Below are 20,762 nucleotides of genomic sequence, written 5' to 3' on the forward strand. Positions count from 1 at the left end.
GGGTTGCCGGAGGGAAAATTGCTTATCGGCTATCGGCTTATCGGATCACGTGTGGTGGGAGTGGGGTGGTGTTTTTCCGTTCCGAAGTATAGCTGGGGTTTGGGGCTAAGGATCATGGATGGGACGGGGATTTTGGCCTTGTTATTGTGGTGGAGAGAAAGAGGAATAAATATTTGATGGCCTATGGCAGGCTATGGGTGGAGTTATAGAGGAAAGAAGGTAGCATTGAGGTTGATTTTGGTGTCAGATCAGAGCCGATCAAGTGGTGGAAGATTCTTCGGCGACGCGATTTAGCGAGGAAAAGGTAGCCTCCTTATGTACTGCATTGACATTTATGCTAGGCTGTATGCCAAGGTACTACAAGGTTCCTACTCAAAGCCTAGCTTGAGAGACGATCAAAAGGTCACTGTGATCTATAACATATCGTCTAGACTTCTATGTCAACTGCGATTTACAAAGACAACCTCCAACACCAAATAGACCCCATGTCTAGATACCACCAAGCTATCCCTCAATAGGTATACTTGAACCCGACCTGTCCCTCGATCGGCTTTCCGCCAGCGTCGACCCGCTTATTTGCGCGATGGAATTTCAGCGTCATCAAACACACGATCACAACGACCAACGCATTGGCCAGCATAGTGCAAAGCAGACCTGGCTGATAGTTTGGAGCATCTTGGGCGCGGAACACCGTTGTGCCAATGATGCCACCGATGCTGCCTCCGCCAATAAGAGTCGCTGATGTAAAGGCTCGTTTCCATTGGCCACGGATGTTGTTACTAGAGCCAAAGGTTAGCGCCAGAGAAAAAAAAAACGAGCTTTCCTTGAGCAAGACCACTTACCTTTGCCAAGATACCAGGGCTGGACAGTTTGCATTTGCTATTAACAACGTCAGTATAGTCCTAGCCAAAGACAGGACAGTTCAACTCACCGGCAGCAGTAGCCAAGAAAACTCCAAAGTAACGAGGAGCTGGATTCTCGAGGTAACCCAATAGCCCAAGTCCGAGAATGCCCATGAGCGCATTCCCAGCAACAATGGGACCACGCAGGTGGTATTTATCACCGAACATTGCCTGCGTGTACATAACAATACCTGCAAAGACATAGGGCGGGGCAACGAGACACTGTGCCTTCGCGACAGAGAAATGCATGCTCTTCTCCAGGATGATTGGCAGGAAGTACGCGATTGAGTAGCTGTTCGTCGTCGTCAACATGTACAAGGAGGCATAGGCCCAGACCTTGCTATCTTTAGAGTTGCCGAGATATCTCCTCAAAGAAAAAGGCTCGACGGCAGCATCTGCTCTGTCCTGTTCAATTTGCGCAATGACGAAAGAGGCTTCGTTTTCGTTGAGGAACTTCCAGGATCGGGGGGCTTTCTCTGGGAAGTCGACTAGGAAGACGTAGGAGCCGATGCCCAAGGCGCAGGTTAGCAGGCCTTCGATCTGCGTTGGTTGTTTGGTTAGCCTCTTTCCTGGAACGAACTGGATCTCGTTGATACTTACGATGAAGATCCATCGCCAACCCGCTCTCCCGGCCAGTCCATCCATCTGCATCAGCCCGTAGGCCAAGATTCCACCAAAGCCTGAGGCAACGCTTCCAATGAGGTAAAACGCAGCGTTACGCTTCTGCAACTCGTAGCGTGGGTACCATGTACTCAGGAGGTAGACGCTGCCCGGGTACAGTCCAGCTTCTAGGGCGCCGAGGATGATACGCAGTCCGGCCATTGTTTCCCAATTCGGGACGAAGCCGAATGCCTAAGGGAGATATTGTCAGTAACGGGCCAAGTATGCTTCGCTCGGGAAACTTACAAGCATGACAGCTCCCCAGAGAATTACAATGCCCGAGAGGAAGATTCGGGGCCCGACTTTGCGGATGATGACTGTGGCGGGAATCTGGAAGATTGTGTAGGTGATGAAAAATACCAGCGAGGTAATGCTGTAGCCATTGTTGGCCTGGTTCATATCTAGCTCTATCTGCATTCTGAAGATTTGTTAGCTGGATACATAACACATTGCTGGGGAGAGAGAGACTCGGCCCAGGGCTGAGTCGGCTCAATGCACTTACCCTGCGACAGAAGCGGCTCCAAGATTTGTTCGATCCAACAAACTGACACAATATAGACATCCCAGTGTAATGACCAAGCGAATGTCAATTCGCCGGATAAGTTTCTTTCGCTCTTCCGGACTGAATGAGTTGATTATCTCTTCATGATGAACGGCTCCCTTCTCGGAGGGCTCGATATCCTCGAGCCTCTCATCAAGGGGTAAGTCTTTCATAGTCATTGCTTTGTACTGTGTTCTTGGTCAAGCACAGTTTTGACCCGACGTTTTCCTATGCCCTCCATGTTGACTATATACTGCTCACTCCTTGCGGGGTAAGCTTGGCTGTGACACTAAAGCCCCAGAGCCCACAATTTCCCCGCAAAAGTGATACTGCTCGACGATGCTCCATCGGTGGAAATACTCCAGGCTAAACGGAGGTTTTCCGTCTGCAGGCATTGATTGGCTTGTTAGCTTCCGGTGGAAGTTGATCTGGGTCTCTAAGCCAAGGTCGGACATTTCCACCGATGATCCCGATTGCCAAGTAAGAAAGCCAACACCGAGGTCTAGAAGACCTTCCTAAACAGTCTCATCTTCAGCCCGTTAGTAGCAGGCGGACTTCGGTAATATCGAGGGAAACATTCCTGGTATCATATGGTATGCATTGATTGGCATTTGATGAAGCCTTAACGCCACAGAGGCTTGGGGGTGGACTCGACGTATCATAGCCCTCAATGAATGATCCAAGACAGCCGAGGCGCCCCAGGCGTTCCTTGGAAGATTTGCAGGTATTACGCACCCTCATTATCTCATATCATAGCCATTTTGCCCAGAAAATGGCGGTGTCGAGCATGGAATTTGGAAATGACCCAGGACTCCCATTTTGATATCAGATTCAGTCCATAATTATCCCCATTGGAAGCAAGCAAACGCGACTTGTACGAAGCTTCGCATGGGCATCAGCTTACATCTCTCTTGCTACTGTATATAAGCACCCCAAACAGTCTTTGATGACCCCGGCTGAGTGGCGTATTCAAGTTGGAAGAGGCGCTTCAAAATGCGTTGTCGTAATCCCCCCACCGGTTGCCGCATAGTGGGAAGACTTCCACTCATACGCGTCTTTCTGATGCCCCATGACTAGTGGGTGTCAATGCTTTGAATGGAATCCCCGGGAGTTACCGAACAGGTAGGTATGGGGGAGTGATCATTCGATTGTAGATATCGAAGTGACCCCGGGGATATAAGGTTGCTGGTCGTCTTCCATTGAAGCGGTTCAGGCGGGTTCAGGCAAAAGCTTAGGCAGTTACCGTCACTTGGATTACACAGGGGACCTATTCCCATGCCAAAATCTCAAAAGGATAGGGTAAAGTTGAAATATGAAAGTATATGAAAGTTCAGAGAATATTGTACATGATGCCAAAAAGAATTAAACTCAAATCTTGCCCCCAGTGATGACCTCAGCAAGCTTCTTAACTCGTTCCTGGCCGATATCCCAGCGCGCAGACTCGTTGCTACGGGTTCTGTTGAGAAGGCCGTTGATAGTCGGGGGGTTACCCAGGTTCCAGATGTTCTCACCGGGCTGGTGGTCGTTACGCCAGGCCTCGTTCTCTCCCTCAGGGAAGACCCGGTCGATTTCAGCAGCAAGCTGCTCCTCGGTCGTGATAAAGTTGCGAGCATTCATATACAAAGACTGAAGGTAGTCCCTCCGCTCAGCCTCCTTCTCTGCCTGCTTGGCTTCCAGACGCGCCTGGGAGAGCGCAAGGCGTTTCTCACGGTTGGGGTCCGGCAGGACGGGCTGTTTGCGGGGCCGCATTGCCTCGACGGTCGTGGGACGAGTAAGGAGCTCGTCCTCACGCATGGGTTGCCTAAGAATGCGGTCCCGCCGCTTCTGATTATCGAGACTGCGGCTGACCATCCTGCGCTCTGAGGACTTCTTGCGCGAATACAGGTCTTGAAGACCTTCCCGCAGGTTCTGTCTCCGCAAGTTCGCCATCTTGTGCTTCCAAGCCTGCTTCTCAGGATCGCTGCTGTTGGGGCTCACTGTGCGCTCCGACTGGGGAAGTGGTGTAGCGGCATCGAGATATTGTTGCCCGGGCTTGTCCGTTCGGCGGGCCGGGAAGAGCTCGCGAGGCACAGGTAGAGTACCTCTGACATGAGGTTTGCTGGGGTTGGTGGGTTGAATGATCTTTGGAACGTCGATGAAATGAGGAGACTCGGGCCCAACTCGCAGGCTGGAGGAGGTAGCAAATCCACGGACCTGCACGGCGGCAGTCCGGCTGTTGCGGAGGACAGACATGCGGCGTTCGATTCCGACACTCAGGGGAGTGAACTGAAGTTGCTGGGAGCTGGAGAAAAAGAAGTGGCGAAACCAAAGGTCAATGATACGACCCTCAATCCAGCTGAGAAGTAGCCCGAGATTGACAATGGTCTGATAGTCGAATAGGGAGGATACGCGGTCAACCAAGTCGGAAGAAACAGAAGCGATTTTCCCATGGTCCGTGCACCTCATTGTCTTGGCGCCAAAAAAAATAATCCTTCGCCGCCTTTTCTTTTTCTTCCTCTTCTCTTTGCTCTCTGCCACTCTCTGTGTTTGGTCTTTGCCTTTGATATTTTTGTCCAGGCACATATTATCTTTTACACTTCACAACACACGTACTCTATCATGGGTACAGGAAAGAAGGAGGCCGCTCGTAAAGAGCGGCAGGGTAAGGGCAACGATGGCATGGCCAATGTCAAGACCAAAGGTGAAAATTTCTACCGGTATGTACAGCCTCAACCAGACCCCCCAAACAACCTTGACCAGTCAATACTGACTCGAGTCATAGTGATGCCAAGAAAATCAAGACCTTGAACATGTTCAAGGATGGCAAGGCACGCCGCAATGCTCAGGGTGAAATCACAGTCGCTGCGAGTTATCAATCCAGAGACAAGCCAACTGCCCGTATTGAGCCACACCGTAAATGGTTCGCCAACTCCCGAGTCATCTCGCAAGAGGCTTTGACTTCTTTCAGGGATGCCGTTGCTGAGCGTGCTGCCGACCCGTACCAAGTTCTTCTCAAGACCAACAAGCTCCCCATGAGCTTGATTCGGGACAATGACAAGGTCAATGGCCTGAAGCAACATCAGGCTAAGATGGCCATTGAGACATCTCCTTTCAATGATACCTTCGGCCCCAAGGCGCAGCGCAAGCGTGTCAAGCTTGGTGTGTCTACTCTGGAAGACCTTGCTGGCGAGACAGCCAAGATGCAGGACACCTACATTGAGAAGCATGACGAAGGAACTCACGCTGATGGAAGTGCCATCATCCGTGGTGATGACACTGCCGCAGCTGAAGATTTGGGTCTCCTGACTACATCTCGTGAATCTGTCTTCTCAAAGGGACAGAGTAAGCGTATCTGGAACGAGCTTTACAAGGTCATTGACTCTTCCGATGTCATCATCCACGTTCTGGATTCTCGTGATCCTGAAGGTACTCGTTGCAGGAGTGTTGAGAAATACATTCGCGAGGAGGCACCACACAAGCACTTGATCTTCGTTCTGAACAAGTGTGATCTCGTTCCCACCAGCGTTGCTGTAAGTTTCACCATTCCCCTTCTACTGTTCCTGTCTGTCATTCTGCCCTCATACTTCTTGCGTTTCTGTGTTTCTGTGTTTCCCCCTGTTCCATCGCTAAGTCAAGGCTCTTTCCTGCGACTCATGTCGCGCATGCACGGCTTCGGTCATGCTTTTCGTCAATGGAACCCGGTCTGTTACAGCTTTGGTATATTAACACTGGCCCGCACCGAATTTCGTTATGAACCTAGGTTGACTTGCTTTCGTCTTGAAAGCTTGTCGCAAGGGCCAGCTGTGTTTTGTTTTTGAGTAGAAGCCTGCCTCTGCCTTTTTTTGGTGGCTAGTGGCAGATTTCTTAGTAACATCCCACACATTACCATTCTACAATGTTCATTCATTGCTAGTGATTGATTGCTAACTTCGCATCTTTCTCTAGGCCGCTTGGGTTCGTCATCTTTCCAAGGACTATCCTACTCTTGCCTTCCATGCCAACATCAACAACTCCTTCGGCAAGGGCTCTTTGATCTCGCTGCTCCGTCAGTTCTCCTCGCTTCACTCCGACCGCAAGCAGGTCTCAGTTGGCTTGATCGGCTACCCCAACTCGGGCAAGTCTTCCATCATCAACACCCTCCGTAACAAGAAGGTGTGCACGGTCGCTCCCATCCCCGGTGAGACCAAGGTGTGGCAGTACATCACTCTGATGAAGAGAATCTACCTCATCGATTGCCCCGGTGTTGTCCCACCCAACCAGAACGACACCGAGGAGGACATCCTTCTTCGTGGTGTCTGCCGTGTTGAGAACGTCCACAACCCGGAGCAGTACATCCCGGCTGTTCTCCGCCGTGTCTTGCCCCGTCATCTTGAGCGCACCTATGGTATCAAGCACCAGGAGAACTACCTAGACTGGCTTGCGCTTCTTGCCCGCCAGGGCGGTCGTCTCCTCAAGGGAGGCGAGGCTGATTTGGACGGTGTCGCCAAGATGGTCATTAACGATTTCCTCCGCGGAAAGATCCCTTGGTACACACCTCCTCCCAAGGCCCAGGGCAAAGATGACAAGTCCGAGAAGAGCGAAGAGCCCGTCGAAGGTGTGGAGGGCCGTGAAGGCCGCCTCGGCGAGATGCCCCGCAAGCGCAAGTTGGATGAAAACAACGAGCCTGCTGTCAAGAAGGCCGAGGCTGACGCCGAAGCCTCTGAGGAGGAAGACTCCATCGACCCTGAGGTCAGTGATGATGATTCCATCGCCAACCTTGAGGTTAGTGACGAGGAGAGTGACGCGGAGTGATTGATCCGATGTTCCCCACGGCACACTCGAGTGTCAACCCCAGCCATCCCGCCCTACGAAAAGATAGGCGATCTGCTGCCATGAGATCAGCCATGCGCGCTCTTGAAATACCAGAGCTTTGGGCTGGCTCTCTCTCCCCCATCTCTGCGCTCCGCGGACTTGGTTCTCTACATAGCATCCGACATGTGTTTGTACGGCGCAGACGCCTGAAGGCTTCCTTGCGACGTGTGGCACAGGCCCGAAAAGCACCTGCTGCCATACGATTGCATGGTCAATCGTGGGCATTCCAGTACATCTTGTACAAAACTAAGGGCTTTGGTGTTTAATCACCAGTTCTAACTCAGATACCCGATTCGAGAGGAATCAAAATGAATGGAATGATTTCAATAGTTCTTACTCTCCAGAATAGTTGTATGCGTAGTTGTGTAGTTGTGTAGTCATTAGCTCCTTCCACGCTTACCACGCTTCTGATGAGGCAAGTTCGAACGAGTTTCTCTGGTTCTTCCCGACCCTGAACCATGGTCAGAATCCGGGGAGAAAAACACAGCAGAAAATAGCGACCAGCGCGGTAAAAATCCCCCTCACAAATGCACATCCACCGCATTTCCGAAATTCTCATTCCAAGGCGCCGGCCGCGCCAAAACAGCCCGAAGCTCCTTATAATCTCGATGTTTGGTTGGCACCATCCTCAAAAGATCAAGTACATTAAGCCCACTACCAGGATCACGAATGGTCGGGTCCGCACCGGCCCTCAAGAGAAGCTCAACGACCTCAAAGTTGAAGCGAAGACTGGCAATCCACACGGGCGTAGCAGCAGTACGACCACCGGGAGCGTTGACGTCGATATCGGGCTCTGATTCGAGAATCGACTTTACGACTGGGGCCATTCCGAATGAGGCGGCGTAGTAGAGAGGGTGTGTGGAGTCGATGGCTGCGTTATCAAACTGTTTTGTTTTTGCGGTCGTTTTGAACAGTGTCTGAATCCATGTGCCATAGTTTCCGCGACCTGGGAGATGTCTTGTGGCAAAGAATTTGTGGACCATGTCCTGGTGATCACCGAAGTTGCAGGCAATACCGTGTGAGGGCCAGAAATTTGCGGCATAGGTTAAGAAGGGATGCTTGTTTCGTAGTTTCCATGGATCTTCGGGGACCGTTAAGTATCCCCGTGTGAAGTTGTCGAGGCAGAGGTATGAGAGACAGCTGTGCATGGCTTTGGCTTCGGCAGTTGCGGGATCCAGGAAGAAATATCTTACTCGAGATGAGTGGATCCAGTCGGATGTTAGGAAATCCTTGACTGATGAATGGGCGAGAGTGAGATAGCCGCCGATGGCTTCGGTGATGAGGCCTTGACAGATTTGGAGAAGAATATGAGGAGGCACGAGCATCATATCCTCGTCGAGTGTGTTGCATGTTTCATCTAGAACCACGATCTCGTTGAGAGAATTCATATCTAGAGGCTTTTTGGAGAAACTTATCCAGAACAGGGCTTCTCGGACGAGCTTCCAATCGTCTGGAGCAATCCTTTCCAACATTGTTGCGTATGTCTCGCGTAAGGTCCCTGGGAGATTTTGCAAGGCCTGTCGCATGGCCCTCACTGATCGCTGTGTGCTCAGGTTGTCCAAGGAGACTTGAACCCATCGGAATCTGAATAAGAATAATTAGATAAAGAAGTTTTATCCAGAAGGGTTGCGGTACTGACGATCCGTCCGCATCGCGCAATAGATTCATCTCAATTTCCTCTTTGAATTCTGGCCCGAGGTCTCTCAATGTATTATCAGTCTTGAGGCGGTGCTGAATGTAGCTATAGATGTCTCCTCGTGACTTCCCGCTAATATTCAAGACAGATGCATCTTGAGGCAACGCGGAGCCCATTGTATTTGTAGTAGTAATGATGACACGGATGTTCGTGTACAGGCTGGCAAGTTTTAGAAGAGAGGTTTCGATAGGATGCGCCTCATGGCTCTCGTTGATTGCGTCGACGCAAAGAACTACTTGTGCTTTCTCACGAGCACACTGAGCGATGGCAGCTTCGAGAGCAGACATTTCGACAGGAAACCTACTTGCCTGACTGTTCGGCCCTTTGTTGTAGATGTATCGGATATCCTGCAGTATAGAAGGAAACGTACTCGACAGCTGTGCCACAAATGATCCGAGAACATTTCTTGCACTCTGAGAGGCGTGGTCTCCAATTGTGCAGTAGAAATAAGCAACACACATAGATTGACTTTGGGAAGCCATGTAGATGAGTTTGTCGGCAGCTTGCGCACTGAAAATGGTCAGACTTAAAGATCAATCATCTCACCAGATGAAGCTCACAACAGCGTCGATTTTCCAGTTCCGGCTTCAGAATCACGTCAGTCAATTGCCACAAATGTATCAGAGAGGACATACATTTCCCCACGAGGAAGAGAGCCCTTTTCTCGTCTTGGTCCAGGAATTTCCTCAAATGGCCGTCGACAAACCATCCCCCAGTCCCGATTTTGAGACTTTTAGACGCCCGCAGATGCGAGCTTTCGGGACTCACTGGGGCCATCCATTGGAAAAGCAATTTGTTAGCCACCTGATTTCGCTCTTGGACTCGAATCTGCAAGTCTTCCTTCACTGCGCTCGTCAAATCACGAAGCTCATGTTGTATGTCCCGGTCTGCGGAATTCTGGTCTGCCATGAGAACCAATATCAACCAAGACTTGACCCTTTCAAGGCGAGTCAGGTGCTCAAGGATTTCCTTTTGGGTAAAAGGCCATTTCAGAGTCTGTTTGAGGCGCTTGAACTTGGTCTCCGCCGTTTCCATACCGGCGAGTAAGGACTGAATGAGCTCATTGGTTGTATGCAAAACTCTCCCCATAACATCACGATCAAAATTGACCTTGTCTGATTCCTGCCATTTTGGAGTATGTTCCGACTGCGCTGCTAGGTGCTCCAAGATCCCCTTCAGAGTAAAGAGCTCTTCGCTGAGTTTTCGTACTTCTGGCTTTGCATTCTGCGCCGTTTTGGCATATCGAATCAGACTCGATAGCACATGGCTTACTTCGATAACGAGACCGGTGATGGAGATGGGATCCATTGTGGTACAGATTAGATCGTCAAGATCGAAAATGAACTGTCGCGTATCTGGAGACAATGGCGTGGGCTGTCACCTGTGCTGCTGTGCAACTAAATGGACCCCACCTACACGCAGTAGACCACCCGGCCCCCGGGTCAGTTTGTTTCAGCCATCGGGCACATACCTAAGCCTGAATCTAGTCCCCATCTGGAGCCAGACTAGCAGTCCAGGTCGTAACGACGTAATGGCTGTTGCATAATATATTATTGGATATCAATTTACAATTCATCATCGATGTAGGATAAACAAGGTCTGAAAGGATATGTAGATGCGGAGTATACAAAGTGAGCAGAATAAAGGCCAAGATGTCGCTATCATGTGCCGTTGATTGACCGCCCTCCGTCCTCATCGTCATCGATGCGCGCGAGTCTCACTCTCACTTCTCCAAAATGCCCGCCGACATGTCTATGGTTCCCTATAATGGGGGAAATCTCGATATTGTTTTGTAAGATACCTCCCTCAGATCTACGTTTGCAGTGATCTAATTCATACAGACGGCACAATGAATCAGTGGTTGTCTTTGACCATGACTCTCAACAGCTCGCTCTCCGCAACACGTCCGATACCGATATCAGCGAAATGGAGCTGGCGAACTGCCCATTCTGCCATCGATCAATGCGCGACGACAGCAGAGGACGGCATGGCGGGAATCCTGAGCCCGAAGGGGAATTCATCAACCCAAACTACTTCCGCATGCTCAACGATAACATTCCCAGTTCAGTAACATCCTCAGTTCCCCCTTCTCCACGCCGTCGCTTCGTTCAGCCTGCGCTCCCCGATGGACCTACCAATACCACACCCGCTCCTTCCTCCCCGCCACCACAGGGCATTTCTTCTGCCGCATTCAGCCCTGATTACTTCAAGAGGTTCTTCGTGGAGGAACGAGTGCTAGGAAAAGGCGGGAAAGGAGTGGTGCTACTGGTGAAGCATGTCCTGGACAGTGTGTCTCTGGGTCATTATGCTTGCAAGCGTGTCCCTGTTGGTGACGACCACGAGTGGCTGGAAAAGGTCTTGGGTGAAGTTCAGCTGCTGCAACACCTCTCCCACCAGAACCTTGTCTCATACCGTCATGTCTGGCTGGAAAACGCGAAGATCAGCACCTTCGGCCCGAGTGTACCATGCGCCTTCATATTGCAACAATACTGCAATGCCGGTGACTTGCATGACTACATCTGTGGCTCCGTTCAGACCTCTACCACAGCCCAACAATTGAAGGACCGCCTCCGTCGCAGATCAAAGGGCGAACCGGAGCCCCGGGCAAAATTGGGAGGGCCTCGCACACTCCAGCTAGATGAAATTTACTCTTTCTTCCGTGACATAACCTCTGGGCTCCGCTATCTCCACGCCAATGACTACATCCATCGTGACCTGAAGCCAAACAACTGCCTGCTTCACGAAACTGGTGATGGTATTAGAGTGCTAGTAAGTGACTTCGGCGAAGTGCAGTCACAAAACGCAATGCGACAGTCCACCGGCGCAACGGGTACTCTTTCCTACTGTGCCCCCGAAGTTCTTCGACAAGAATACCCTGATGGGCCATTCGGGAATTTCACCTTCAAATCTGATATCTTTTCCCTCGGCATGATTCTTTATTTCCTGTGCTTTGCAGCTCTCCCATACGCAAATGCCGACATAATCAACGAAGATAGAGAGGATCTGGATCAGCTACGCGCAGAGATCACTAGCTGGGCAGGCTTTGACCATGCCCGAGCTATCCGCTCCGATCTTCCCGACAAGCTGTATCGGTTCCTCGAGCGCTTGCTCTCGGTCGATCCCGGCCGACGACCATCAGCCGAAGAAGTCCTAAATGGCATCCAAGTAGGAGCCAGCTCAAACGAAAATTTCCGCTTCAGAAAGACCAGCTCGACAAGCTCTGATCTGCCTGGGGCTCGCATCCGCCCCCTGGATAGCCCGCAGCCATCGGTGGAGCGAGCTCTATCACCAACCAAAACACTGCGCCGAAGCCCAGTGTCCTTCCGGCGTGACTCGATGTTTGACTCGAGCGGTTTCCGAGGCAGTCAGACACCTGCATCTGACGAGCAGAGCCCATCTTTTGGCCCGGATCAAGACATGGTCGTTCGGCATCGCTACTCTCGTTCACATTCATCGTCTCCACCAGAACATTCAAGTGAACCCTCACCAGACCTTGACTCCCGACCTGAATCTGAACCAATACATCAACAGCATCTCCTCCCTCCGCCACCGAGCCGGTCCTCACTATTAGGCTCTCTGACCTCATTTTCGCCCTCATCCATATTGCAACTATCGCTCTTCCTCGTCAAGGTTGCATCCCTTCTTCATCCATGCTCACCCCTGGCCGTTAACCCAGTGGTGCTTTACCCTCTCCTCCTCTCAGCTGCATTTACTTTGAGAATCCGCAATACTTGGGTCCAGGTCCTTGCCGTTGTCCTACACATACTGATTGTCGGCTTGGGTTACCGTTTCGGTGGCCTATGTATCTGGCACAGAAGCACAGCGAGGGCATTATAAAATGTGTGCAACTTAGTGTTTCTAGCACTTCTGTTGTCGCTCTTATGTGTATACTAACATGACTTTATGACCCTTTCAATGAATGAATGAGATATCTGACCTAATGCAGGAGGGGATGCAACATGCAGCTACCTCAAAAATCAATGTGCAATCGTTTTACTTGAACTCCGTACGCGTTCCATATTAATGCTTGTAAGAGGAATCTGAGTGGTAAACCAAGTAGTGAGCTGGATTCACTTGTTACCATCCATGTAGAACCATCCAGAGAGAGAGAGACTACCTTACATTGTGTCAGAATCTACAGGGAGGTGACAGTAGAGAGACAGTAGTACCTAGAACCACTAGAACCACAGACACAAGTATATTCACACCACAGAAAGCTACATAAGATTCTGGATAGTATACATAATGTCGAGAGACAATAAATAAACCACAACTCCATTTTCGTTTCCAAACCGCAGTCAATACTCCCGTCGGTGCTATGTGAACTCCGTAAAGAAGAACAAGGCTCCATACGGTTTCTTATGTGTATCGTTGAGGAACCGACGAAGTGCAGCCAGAGAAGCTCTCATAATGATATTGGACTTCAGTATTTGAGTGATACCATGGTTGTCCCTATTTCACCAGGAAATAGGGGGTATGCACCTTGTGTATTCTTGTGGGTATACACTCAGTAAAACCAGAGTGTTACCCATAAGAACTTGGAAGCCCGTTGCTCTGAGACATGGAAGTGAAGAGAGAAGGGAGAAGAGAGAGGGAAGAAGAAAAGGAGTGGGTATTTATAACAAGGAAACAAAGGGAACAAAGAAGCCTACAAACAAAGAAAGTGCGAGAGACAAACAACACAATGTCATATGTTCCTTCCTAACAAGGCTGGTTTGAAGTTGTAGCCTAATGTCATATGTTCATGAACGCCCTCTATGTATGGCCTAGCCCATGCGCGATGCCTTGAACTTGCTCATCTTGGGTAAGTCCTCGGAGGCGGGTCCCAGGATCTGCGGTTCTTCCTCCGATATAGATACGCCGTTCATGCGATTTTGCATATGGAAGAACTCGGACGCGATCTGCTTTTGGTGAAGCTCTTCGTCGTAGTCATCCAGTTCGGGGGCCTTGACAGCCCCTTGTTTCACCTGTCGCTCGAAGACATTTTCGGCAAGAGTTCGGTCATGTGGGAATTGAGGTGGAATGGGTTTCTCGACGATGTCTGTGATAGGTGTAGAGAACGCCTTTGGCTCTTTTGGTTTCGCGGGGAATAGAACAGGCGGTACGGTAGAAGGGGTTGCATTGGCTTGTTTGCGAAGGCGGGACTCGGTGACTTGAGAAGGGTTGGCGACTGTAGCCCCTGTAGTGATGGATTGACTAGCAGTACTGCCCGATGGAGCGCTCAGTGCACTTCTGAATCGCGATACCTTCTTCGGGACAGTGGGTGTGGATGAAGGAGGCGCCGGGGCACTGCTAGTTCGTTCAACGATGGAATCGGTGAGCACTTGAGGCTCGGGCCGCCCGGCTTGTGACGCCGGAACCTTCTCGGCGGGGGTTGGGGATGTAGGAGCCGGCGAAATATCAAGATCCTCGGCGAACGCGACCTTTTTCTTGGGCTTCTTCTCCTTGTCGGAAGCTTTGGAAGTTTCGACCTTAGGTTCTTTGATCTCTTTCTGTACTTCCTCAGGGAACGTCTGGGTATCCTTGCCAAGGTTCATGAGGCCCCGAGCATTGAGCTTTGCCTCCAGCTCTATCATTTGTCGATGGTATTCCGGCGTAAGGCGAGTGTGAGAGCGGCCGTAATCGTCTTCGTTGTCTTCCTCATCGGTGTCATAATCGTATTCTTCGTCAAAAGAGATCTCGCTTCCAGACTCATCCATTTCCAGCTCTGCCACGATAGCACCCACCTCATTGATCCCGTAATTGATCATTTCACGGCGCAATCTTGCCTCTTCAGCAGATTCATTCACGTCAGTCACAGGCGGCTGCATACGATCTTCGGCAGTAACCAGGGACTGAGCTTGGGAGAATCGCAGCGATGGGGCGTTGGGCTCTGTGGTTCCATGTTGGCTGCAGGAACCGTTCGGCAGATCTGCAGCCTTCGAGCTGTTCGTATCATCCCCATTCACCGCACCCTCACTTGTATCGTCAGCTGGAGTAGCAGTGGACTCCTCCGGCTTAGCGGTCTCCGGAATATTCTCGACACCAGCCTTCTTCAGCACCTCCAACAATTCCGAAGCCTCATTTCCAGGCACGTTGATCTTGCTTGAGATGACGTTTCCATCCTCATCAAGCTCCTCCATAATCTCCTGCATTGGGAAGTCCGCACCATCCGGCCGCGAAGGTTGATCATCCAAGAATAGGGCGTGCAGCTCATCCTCAGCCTTCCTCAGCCGCTTTTCCACAGTTGCAACATTCTGCTTCACGTAGTCGATCCGTCTTCCGAGAAGATCGACCACCTGTCCGCGAGTCCGCCTGATGCCTTGCGTACCGAGTATCGAACGCATTTCCTTTTCATCCACCAGCGTGCTGCCAGATTCCGAAGCGACGGCAATGAATTCGTCTGTGCTGGCGTCATCTTCAAGGTGGCTAATCTCCTCGCGGACTCCATCGTACTCAGCTTCCCAAGTCCGCCAGTGGTAAAGCGATTTCTGCAGTTGGAGGATGTTGTCTTCTAGTGCAAGGCGCTGCTCCTCGAGAGCGTCGAGGTTTGGTTTGGGTATGCCCATTGTTCCTGAGTATATATCAGTGGCAGCTTTCGCCGATGTTAATCGAATAAATAGGAGTAAGGAGAGAGATAAACGGAGGCGAAAAAAAAAATAGCCGTGAAAGGCCCACTGGGTCGATGTGGTCCGTGCACGTGCATTGCTTATCAGCCTTGACTGAGTCCGCCGCTCCCTCTCTCCCACGTCAGTTCACTTTCGCCATGGCTCCCGATGCGGCTTCTCGCCGAGATGAAGATGGTAAGCTCATTCAGATCCACCGTTATGTATGCTGCTGACTCAAGGTTGCTACAGAGGTCTGCCCCGTCTGCAAATCGTCGCGGTACCTCAACCCGGACATGCGCTTCCTCATCAACCCGGAATGCTACCACAAGATGTGCGAGTCATGCGTAGACCGCATATTCTCATCCGGTCCCGCAAACTGCCCGGTAGCTGGCTGCCGCAAAACGTTGCGCAAGAACCGGTTCCGCAAACAAACATTCGAAGACATCGGGGTGGAGAGAGAAGTAGATATTCGGCGGCGCGTGATGCACATGCAAGTCCCTTGCCCATATCACTTTTATGTGCTCGCAGTATAGTCAAATTAACAGGATTACCTCAATCAGACTGAACCGCCGCGAAGAAGAATTCGACTCAAAACGCGCATACGACGACTTCCTCGAACAAAGGGAAGACATCATCGGAAACCTAGTCAGCCGGATCGACGTCGCCAAAACGGAAGCCCAGCTGCACAAATATGCCACCGAAAACATGCAGTCAATCCGCGCGAACCAAGCCATCGAAGCCGAAGAAGCATCCTCCTTCCAAGCCCGCATATCCCTCGAACAAGAAGAAGCCCGACTCCGCCGCCAAGCAGCCCGCGAAGAATACGAGACCGAGCGCCGCGAAATCCAAGCCGGCCGCGAAGACTTCCTCTCCAAGCTCGCCTCCGGCTCCTCAACAGACGCCGCTGCCATCGCACGCGAAGGACACAAGGTCCTGCTCAAAAAATCGTCCGCACGTCGCAGCGAGGAAGAACGCATCCGACAGAAACAGGCTGCTTTGCGCAGTTCGGAGCTCAAGCGGGGCTCGAATCTGTCTACGGCGGACTTTGCTGGTGCGGATACGGGGCTTGTCAAGGGTCTGCGCAAGATCAAGACGCCAGAGCCGGAGAAGCCGTACGATCCGTTTATGGGGTATGTGCCCGACAAGCGCGATTATTATACTCTCCAGTCATATTATCCGTCGCAGTATCTTGATCCTATTCGCAATGATGCGCGCATGCTGGCTGGTGGTTACAATCTGCAGGATTACTACTCTCGCACTCTGCTCGAGGCTTTTGCTGGGTTGAGCTGCTTCATTGGGGAGGAAGTCTCTCAGCGAGATGCTGCTCGTGTGACAAAGCCGGCGGCTACAGAGGGTACGGCTTTGGCTGCGGAGAGTGGGCAGGGAGTTTAATACTCCAGCTTCGATTGGATGGATTCGACGGGTTTGGAGCTTGCATGGAGTCCAGGAAGGTTTTGTATAGGCATAGCGTCGGTGTTTCTCTGTTGTTTTTGGGCTAGTTATTTAGTCATGGCGAGCATTGCCAGTTTGAATAATAAAAGCTATATTGGATCTTTTGCGTCGTTGGAAAGATACTGAGACGGACGGAAATCGTAGACATGCAAACCCAAGGAGATCTACAAGTTCCAAGCCAAAGTTACGTTTGCGAAGGAATACAAATCAATTTGAAGGCCATGATACGGCTGCAATGACATCTGAGGACCAAAAACTTCCTAACCAACAACCGAATACCCAGAAGTGAAGATAAACATACAAATAGGACCAAACTCCAACAATCAGCGCCAAGCAGAGGGCTAATAAGAAAAGTACAAACGCAATGCAATGCAAAGAGCCACTTCAGTGACCGCCCACAGAAAGGTGACCAGTCAGCTCAGCAGTACTCTCAATTCCCTCCCAGGGCAAGCTCTCCTCATCATCCAAATCAATGCGGCCATGACGAGAAGACTTGTCCGTAGTGGCCGTGACATCTGGGTGTGACGCAACATCAATTCCAATTGACTCGAGGGTCATTTCCATTTCACGTTCAGTCATCTCCCGACCGTCCTGCTTCTGACCCTCTAGAACATCGTAGAGAGCGTAGATCTGGTCGGATTTCATATCGATATCCTTGAAGATCTTGTCGAGCTTTTCCTGGAGTGCCTTGCGCGGGCGCTTGCCAAGTGATGCGTCGAGCTTGTTGTAGGCACTCTGGTATGTAACCAGCTGCATCTTCAGGTGAGACAGTTCGTCCTCCAGGGCCTTGAGAACAGTGGCCAGGGCAACGGCGGGAGGTTGCGAGGGGCGCATGGTCGGTTCTTCGTTGTAGACGGATGGCTTGGGCATTCGCTCTGAGACGGGGATCGGTTTAGGGATATTTACAGACTCGTGGTTGCATGTACCGTCGGCGCAGTGGCCTTTGCATACTGTGCAGTTCTGTCCATTGTGCTGAGCAATACTGTCCAATGCTTTTTGGGTGGCTTGTGGCAGCTTGGATGGATCAGAGGCTGCCATGTCCACGTGATGGAGGGTGATATCAGGGAGGATGAAAGCGGAGGTCATGTCAGTAACAGGTCGCTGCTTCTTGCGCTGGGATGGGGTGGGCAATGAATGGTCGGAATGGCGTCGAGGACGCTCTGCGATTGGGACTGTGAGACTTTTGTCTCCATCGGTGGTTGCTTTTGAGGCGGCGGTGATATCACCGAGAGCCGATGCTGGGCGAGGGATTTCTGCTCTTGGTTCGCGAAGGGATGACTTTCGAGGCGCCGGTGTCTTCAGAATGCTCTGTCTTGTCGAGTTGACGGTCTCCGTGGGGTTGGTTTCCTTAGGAGCACTCGCGCGTCGTTTGCGCATCATTCTCTCTTCTTCCAAGGTCTTGCGTAAACGGGAGATTTCATGCTCGTCAATAACACTCAACAAAGTGAGATCTGTTTCAGATGAAGCCTTGGTCTGCTCAGACACTTCTGGCCCGGTGGTATCCTCAACTACCACCCGCTTCACGCGCTGCTTGCTGGTGTTGGGTTTTTTCTGTGCGCTCTTCGATTCGGAAGAACGAGGCGCAGCTGAATTCGATGGCTTCGTGGCCGAGGTGGGCCTAGATGACCGCATATCAATGGAGAAAAGAGCCTCCTCGGCACGTTCCCTCTCGAGACGAGAGAGCTCCCTATCCACTTGGGTCGACACCTTGTTGCGGGAGTCATCCTGACGCTTGGTCCTCGTAGTAGACCGGTTGCTCTTTGATGTGATGTCTCGTGTGCTCCGACTCATGTCTCCACTGCGCTCCGTGTAACTTTGACCGTCATCAGCATCAGACACGGCTGAGCTGGCTTCAGACTCGGCGGTGTCCTGTTCACGCGCCTTGCGGCTTGTGTATCGGCTGAGCTGAGACCTGAGATCGGCATTCTCCCGTCTCAATTCCTCATTCTCGGCTTTGTATTCCCGTGCTTCAAGATAAGCGGCTCCGAGTTGCGAAATCGCCGACTCTCTGTCATGGTTCAAGCGCTTGATAGCTGACTCCTGTACCTGGGCCTTTCGATCGGCAATGTCAAGCTGATTCTGTAAAGCGAGGTTGGCTGCATCCAACTTCTGGTTCTCGCTTATCAACCGCTTAGATGCCTTTTTGTAGTCATTATCTTCTGGGTCTTTCGCTGACTGACGAGATCTGTTCGCCTTCAGCGACGCGTTCTCATGACGGTAACTGTCCATCTTTCTCTCTGCCTCGGCCTTGAACATCTCCAGCTCCGCCACCTTGTCTTGGAGCAATCTCAAATGAACAAACAACGCTTTCTCGTCTTCGGGAACGGGTACCGCATCCAGCGGCATGTGCTCGTGAGGAAGAGACATTTCTGTGTGATCATGAAGCGGGGAAACGAATCGTGTAGAGCGCATTTTGCCCTGTCGATTGTAAACGGGCGTGCCATCTTCGTAGACACCGGAGACGAGTTCAGAGATATTAGGGAGGTCGGGAAGAAGGAAAGATTGGTGAGTCATGGTGTCACCAACAGTGTTGGTGTTGGCTGCATTGGCACTGCTTTTGCGAGGAGTACCTGCATTGGAGGATGCTTTGCGCACTTCCTTCGCGTAAGCATCCCGCGAAGCTCGCTCGATGGCGTCTGCGATCTCCTGCGAGGTGTTCACGTTCCCAAATCGCGTAGAGCGCGTCTTCGTGGCGATAGGAGCAGGTCGTTCGTCTTCCAAGAAGGATCCTTCGTAGGTGTCACGTACTTTTGCGTGCATTTCTGAGAGTGTCCGACGCTGATCGCGTTGGGTCTTTGTCACTTGCGGGCTCATGGTTTCCTTCTGTGCTTGGGTTGCTCGTCGGACCTGAGCATTCTTTCGTAGATTTTCGCTGACTGCACGACGCGTCGGACGAGTCGCAGCAGCGGGCTTTTGTGGGGTGGGGTATTCAACGCGTATGGCGGGTGAGGATGAGCGCACACTGTTGTCGAAGCTCATGATCGAGCTTCGCGAGTCGTCGCGTTCTGGCTTGCCAGCCCCGCGTCCAACTTCAACGGACATATCCATGTCGCTATGTGAAAGATCGTCGTCCATTTCGTGTTCTTCCTCTTCAGACGTCTGAACCATGGAGAATTCGGGGAAAGCCTGGTCCATCGTTGAAGTGTCGATCTGGTAATCGAGCTGGTCAACACGTCGGGTCGAAGTGCCTATCAATTCGTCGTCCAAATTGGTGAGCGAAAAGGAATCGTCTTGTAAATCTGAATGTTTTGGAGGCATCCTAAGTGTAGAATGGTAAAGATGTTGCAGATTGCAGATGGAGAGGGCGGGTTTGTTTTGGAGCAAAGTTGGAATGTTTGGGTCAGGGCGCGTCTCGGCAACCCCGGGAATTCTGATTGGTTGGTGGTATCCACCTAGAAGTACAGTCTGTTACTCTGTTGATTCTACTTCAAGTCATTCTACTTCTCTTGAAGAGCTATTCATTGCTCAATGGCTTCAATTCAATTGTAACATAATAGCTCATGACTCATGTTTTTGGCAAGCTATTCTGACATTGCTCTTTACAACCGAGACCTGAAACGAATCATCGTGTGTCATTTAAATATTCTAGCTGCAGCCTGCAGCGATGGATCAATCTGTAACAATCCGTAGTTTGATTCACTCCATCTGACTTAGAGCTGGTACCTTGTCTGAGTAGACAGTAAGGATGTGAGGTGTTACACACGTGTTCTAGATAGACTATCAAGGAGGCTGAAGGAGCCCTATCAAAAGCTTATGGGCTGAAAGTGATCTGTTGGACTGACCACGTGCTACCTACACAGTATATATATGACTCAAAACGATCCTAGTATTCTTTGTTCATCGGGCATCCATGAACCTCCATCTACAATATACTCTCTAACACCGTATCTTGCTGCTTTCGGTACTTAAGACAAAATGTTCCAATGGTTTATTCAAGTAGCAGACCTCGGGAAATTCCATTGGAAGTTTTGTTAAGGCTCCTGTTCCATATAAAGACGCAGATTGCTAGCAATGTCAGGGATTTCCTTCCTCTTTCCCCTGTAATTGCCCCTGTTACTATTCTGAGATCAAAACCATAGAATGGACAGAACATG

At 51.0% G+C, this 20,762-nt stretch overlaps 8 protein-coding genes across 8 annotated transcripts; 3 read left to right on the forward strand and 5 right to left on the reverse strand.

Moving 5' to 3' along the window:
* Positions 1-511: 511 nt before the first annotated feature.
* On the reverse strand, positions 512-2,282 carry N7515_001593 (uncharacterized protein; the record flags this gene model as incomplete). Its single annotated transcript, XM_056662337.1, has 6 exons — positions 512-779; positions 843-879; positions 932-1,442; positions 1,503-1,754; positions 1,809-1,980; positions 2,065-2,282. The coding sequence occupies 6 exons, from the start codon at positions 2,280-2,282 to the stop codon at positions 512-514; spliced, it is 1,458 nt and encodes a 485-aa protein (XP_056524450.1).
* A 1,189-nt stretch (positions 2,283-3,471) lies between these two features.
* Positions 3,472-4,548, reverse strand: N7515_001594 (uncharacterized protein; the record flags this gene model as incomplete). The annotated part of the gene is made up of 1 exon (XM_056662338.1): positions 3,472-4,548. One exon carries the CDS (start codon positions 4,546-4,548, stop codon positions 3,472-3,474), a length of 1,077 nt encoding a protein of 358 aa, XP_056524451.1.
* A 153-nt stretch (positions 4,549-4,701) lies between these two features.
* Positions 4,702-6,873, forward strand: N7515_001595 (putative GTPase NOG2; the record flags this gene model as incomplete). Its single annotated transcript, XM_056662339.1, has 3 exons — positions 4,702-4,799; positions 4,865-5,612; positions 6,028-6,873. The coding sequence occupies 3 exons, from the start codon at positions 4,702-4,704 to the stop codon at positions 6,871-6,873; spliced, it is 1,692 nt and encodes a 563-aa protein (XP_056524452.1).
* Positions 6,874-7,454: 581 nt separating this feature from the next.
* N7515_001596 (uncharacterized protein) lies at positions 7,455-9,937 on the reverse strand (the record flags this gene model as incomplete). The annotated part of the gene is made up of 4 exons (XM_056662340.1): positions 7,455-8,517; positions 8,573-9,139; positions 9,190-9,214; positions 9,265-9,937. 4 exons carry the CDS (start codon positions 9,935-9,937, stop codon positions 7,455-7,457), a joined length of 2,328 nt encoding a protein of 775 aa, XP_056524453.1.
* Positions 9,938-10,365: 428 nt separating this feature from the next.
* Positions 10,366-12,466, forward strand: N7515_001597 (protein kinase IKS1; the record flags this gene model as incomplete). The annotated part of the gene is made up of 2 exons (XM_056662341.1): positions 10,366-10,421; positions 10,471-12,466. The coding sequence occupies 2 exons, from the start codon at positions 10,366-10,368 to the stop codon at positions 12,464-12,466; spliced, it is 2,052 nt and encodes a 683-aa protein (XP_056524454.1).
* A 929-nt stretch (positions 12,467-13,395) lies between these two features.
* On the reverse strand, positions 13,396-15,177 carry N7515_001598 (prefoldin-like protein; the record flags this gene model as incomplete). Its single annotated transcript, XM_056662342.1, has 1 exon — positions 13,396-15,177. One exon carries the CDS (start codon positions 15,175-15,177, stop codon positions 13,396-13,398), a length of 1,782 nt encoding a protein of 593 aa, XP_056524455.1.
* Positions 15,178-15,374: 197 nt separating this feature from the next.
* On the forward strand, positions 15,375-16,608 carry N7515_001599 (TFIIH/NER complex subunit TFB3; the record flags this gene model as incomplete). The annotated part of the gene is made up of 3 exons (XM_056662343.1): positions 15,375-15,411; positions 15,466-15,710; positions 15,745-16,608. The coding sequence occupies 3 exons, from the start codon at positions 15,375-15,377 to the stop codon at positions 16,606-16,608; spliced, it is 1,146 nt and encodes a 381-aa protein (XP_056524456.1).
* Positions 16,609-17,052: 444 nt separating this feature from the next.
* Positions 17,053-19,926, reverse strand: N7515_001600 (uncharacterized protein; the record flags this gene model as incomplete). Its single annotated transcript, XM_056662344.1, has 1 exon — positions 17,053-19,926. One exon carries the CDS (start codon positions 19,924-19,926, stop codon positions 17,053-17,055), a length of 2,874 nt encoding a protein of 957 aa, XP_056524457.1.
* Positions 19,927-20,762: the final 836 nt, after the last annotated feature.

The sequence above is a fragment of the Penicillium bovifimosum genome (assembly GCF_028826915.1).
Source record: "Penicillium bovifimosum strain IBT 22155 chromosome Unknown utg000002l_segment0_segment0, whole genome shotgun sequence".
Taxonomy (NCBI): Eukaryota; Fungi; Ascomycota; class Eurotiomycetes; order Eurotiales; family Aspergillaceae; genus Penicillium; species Penicillium bovifimosum.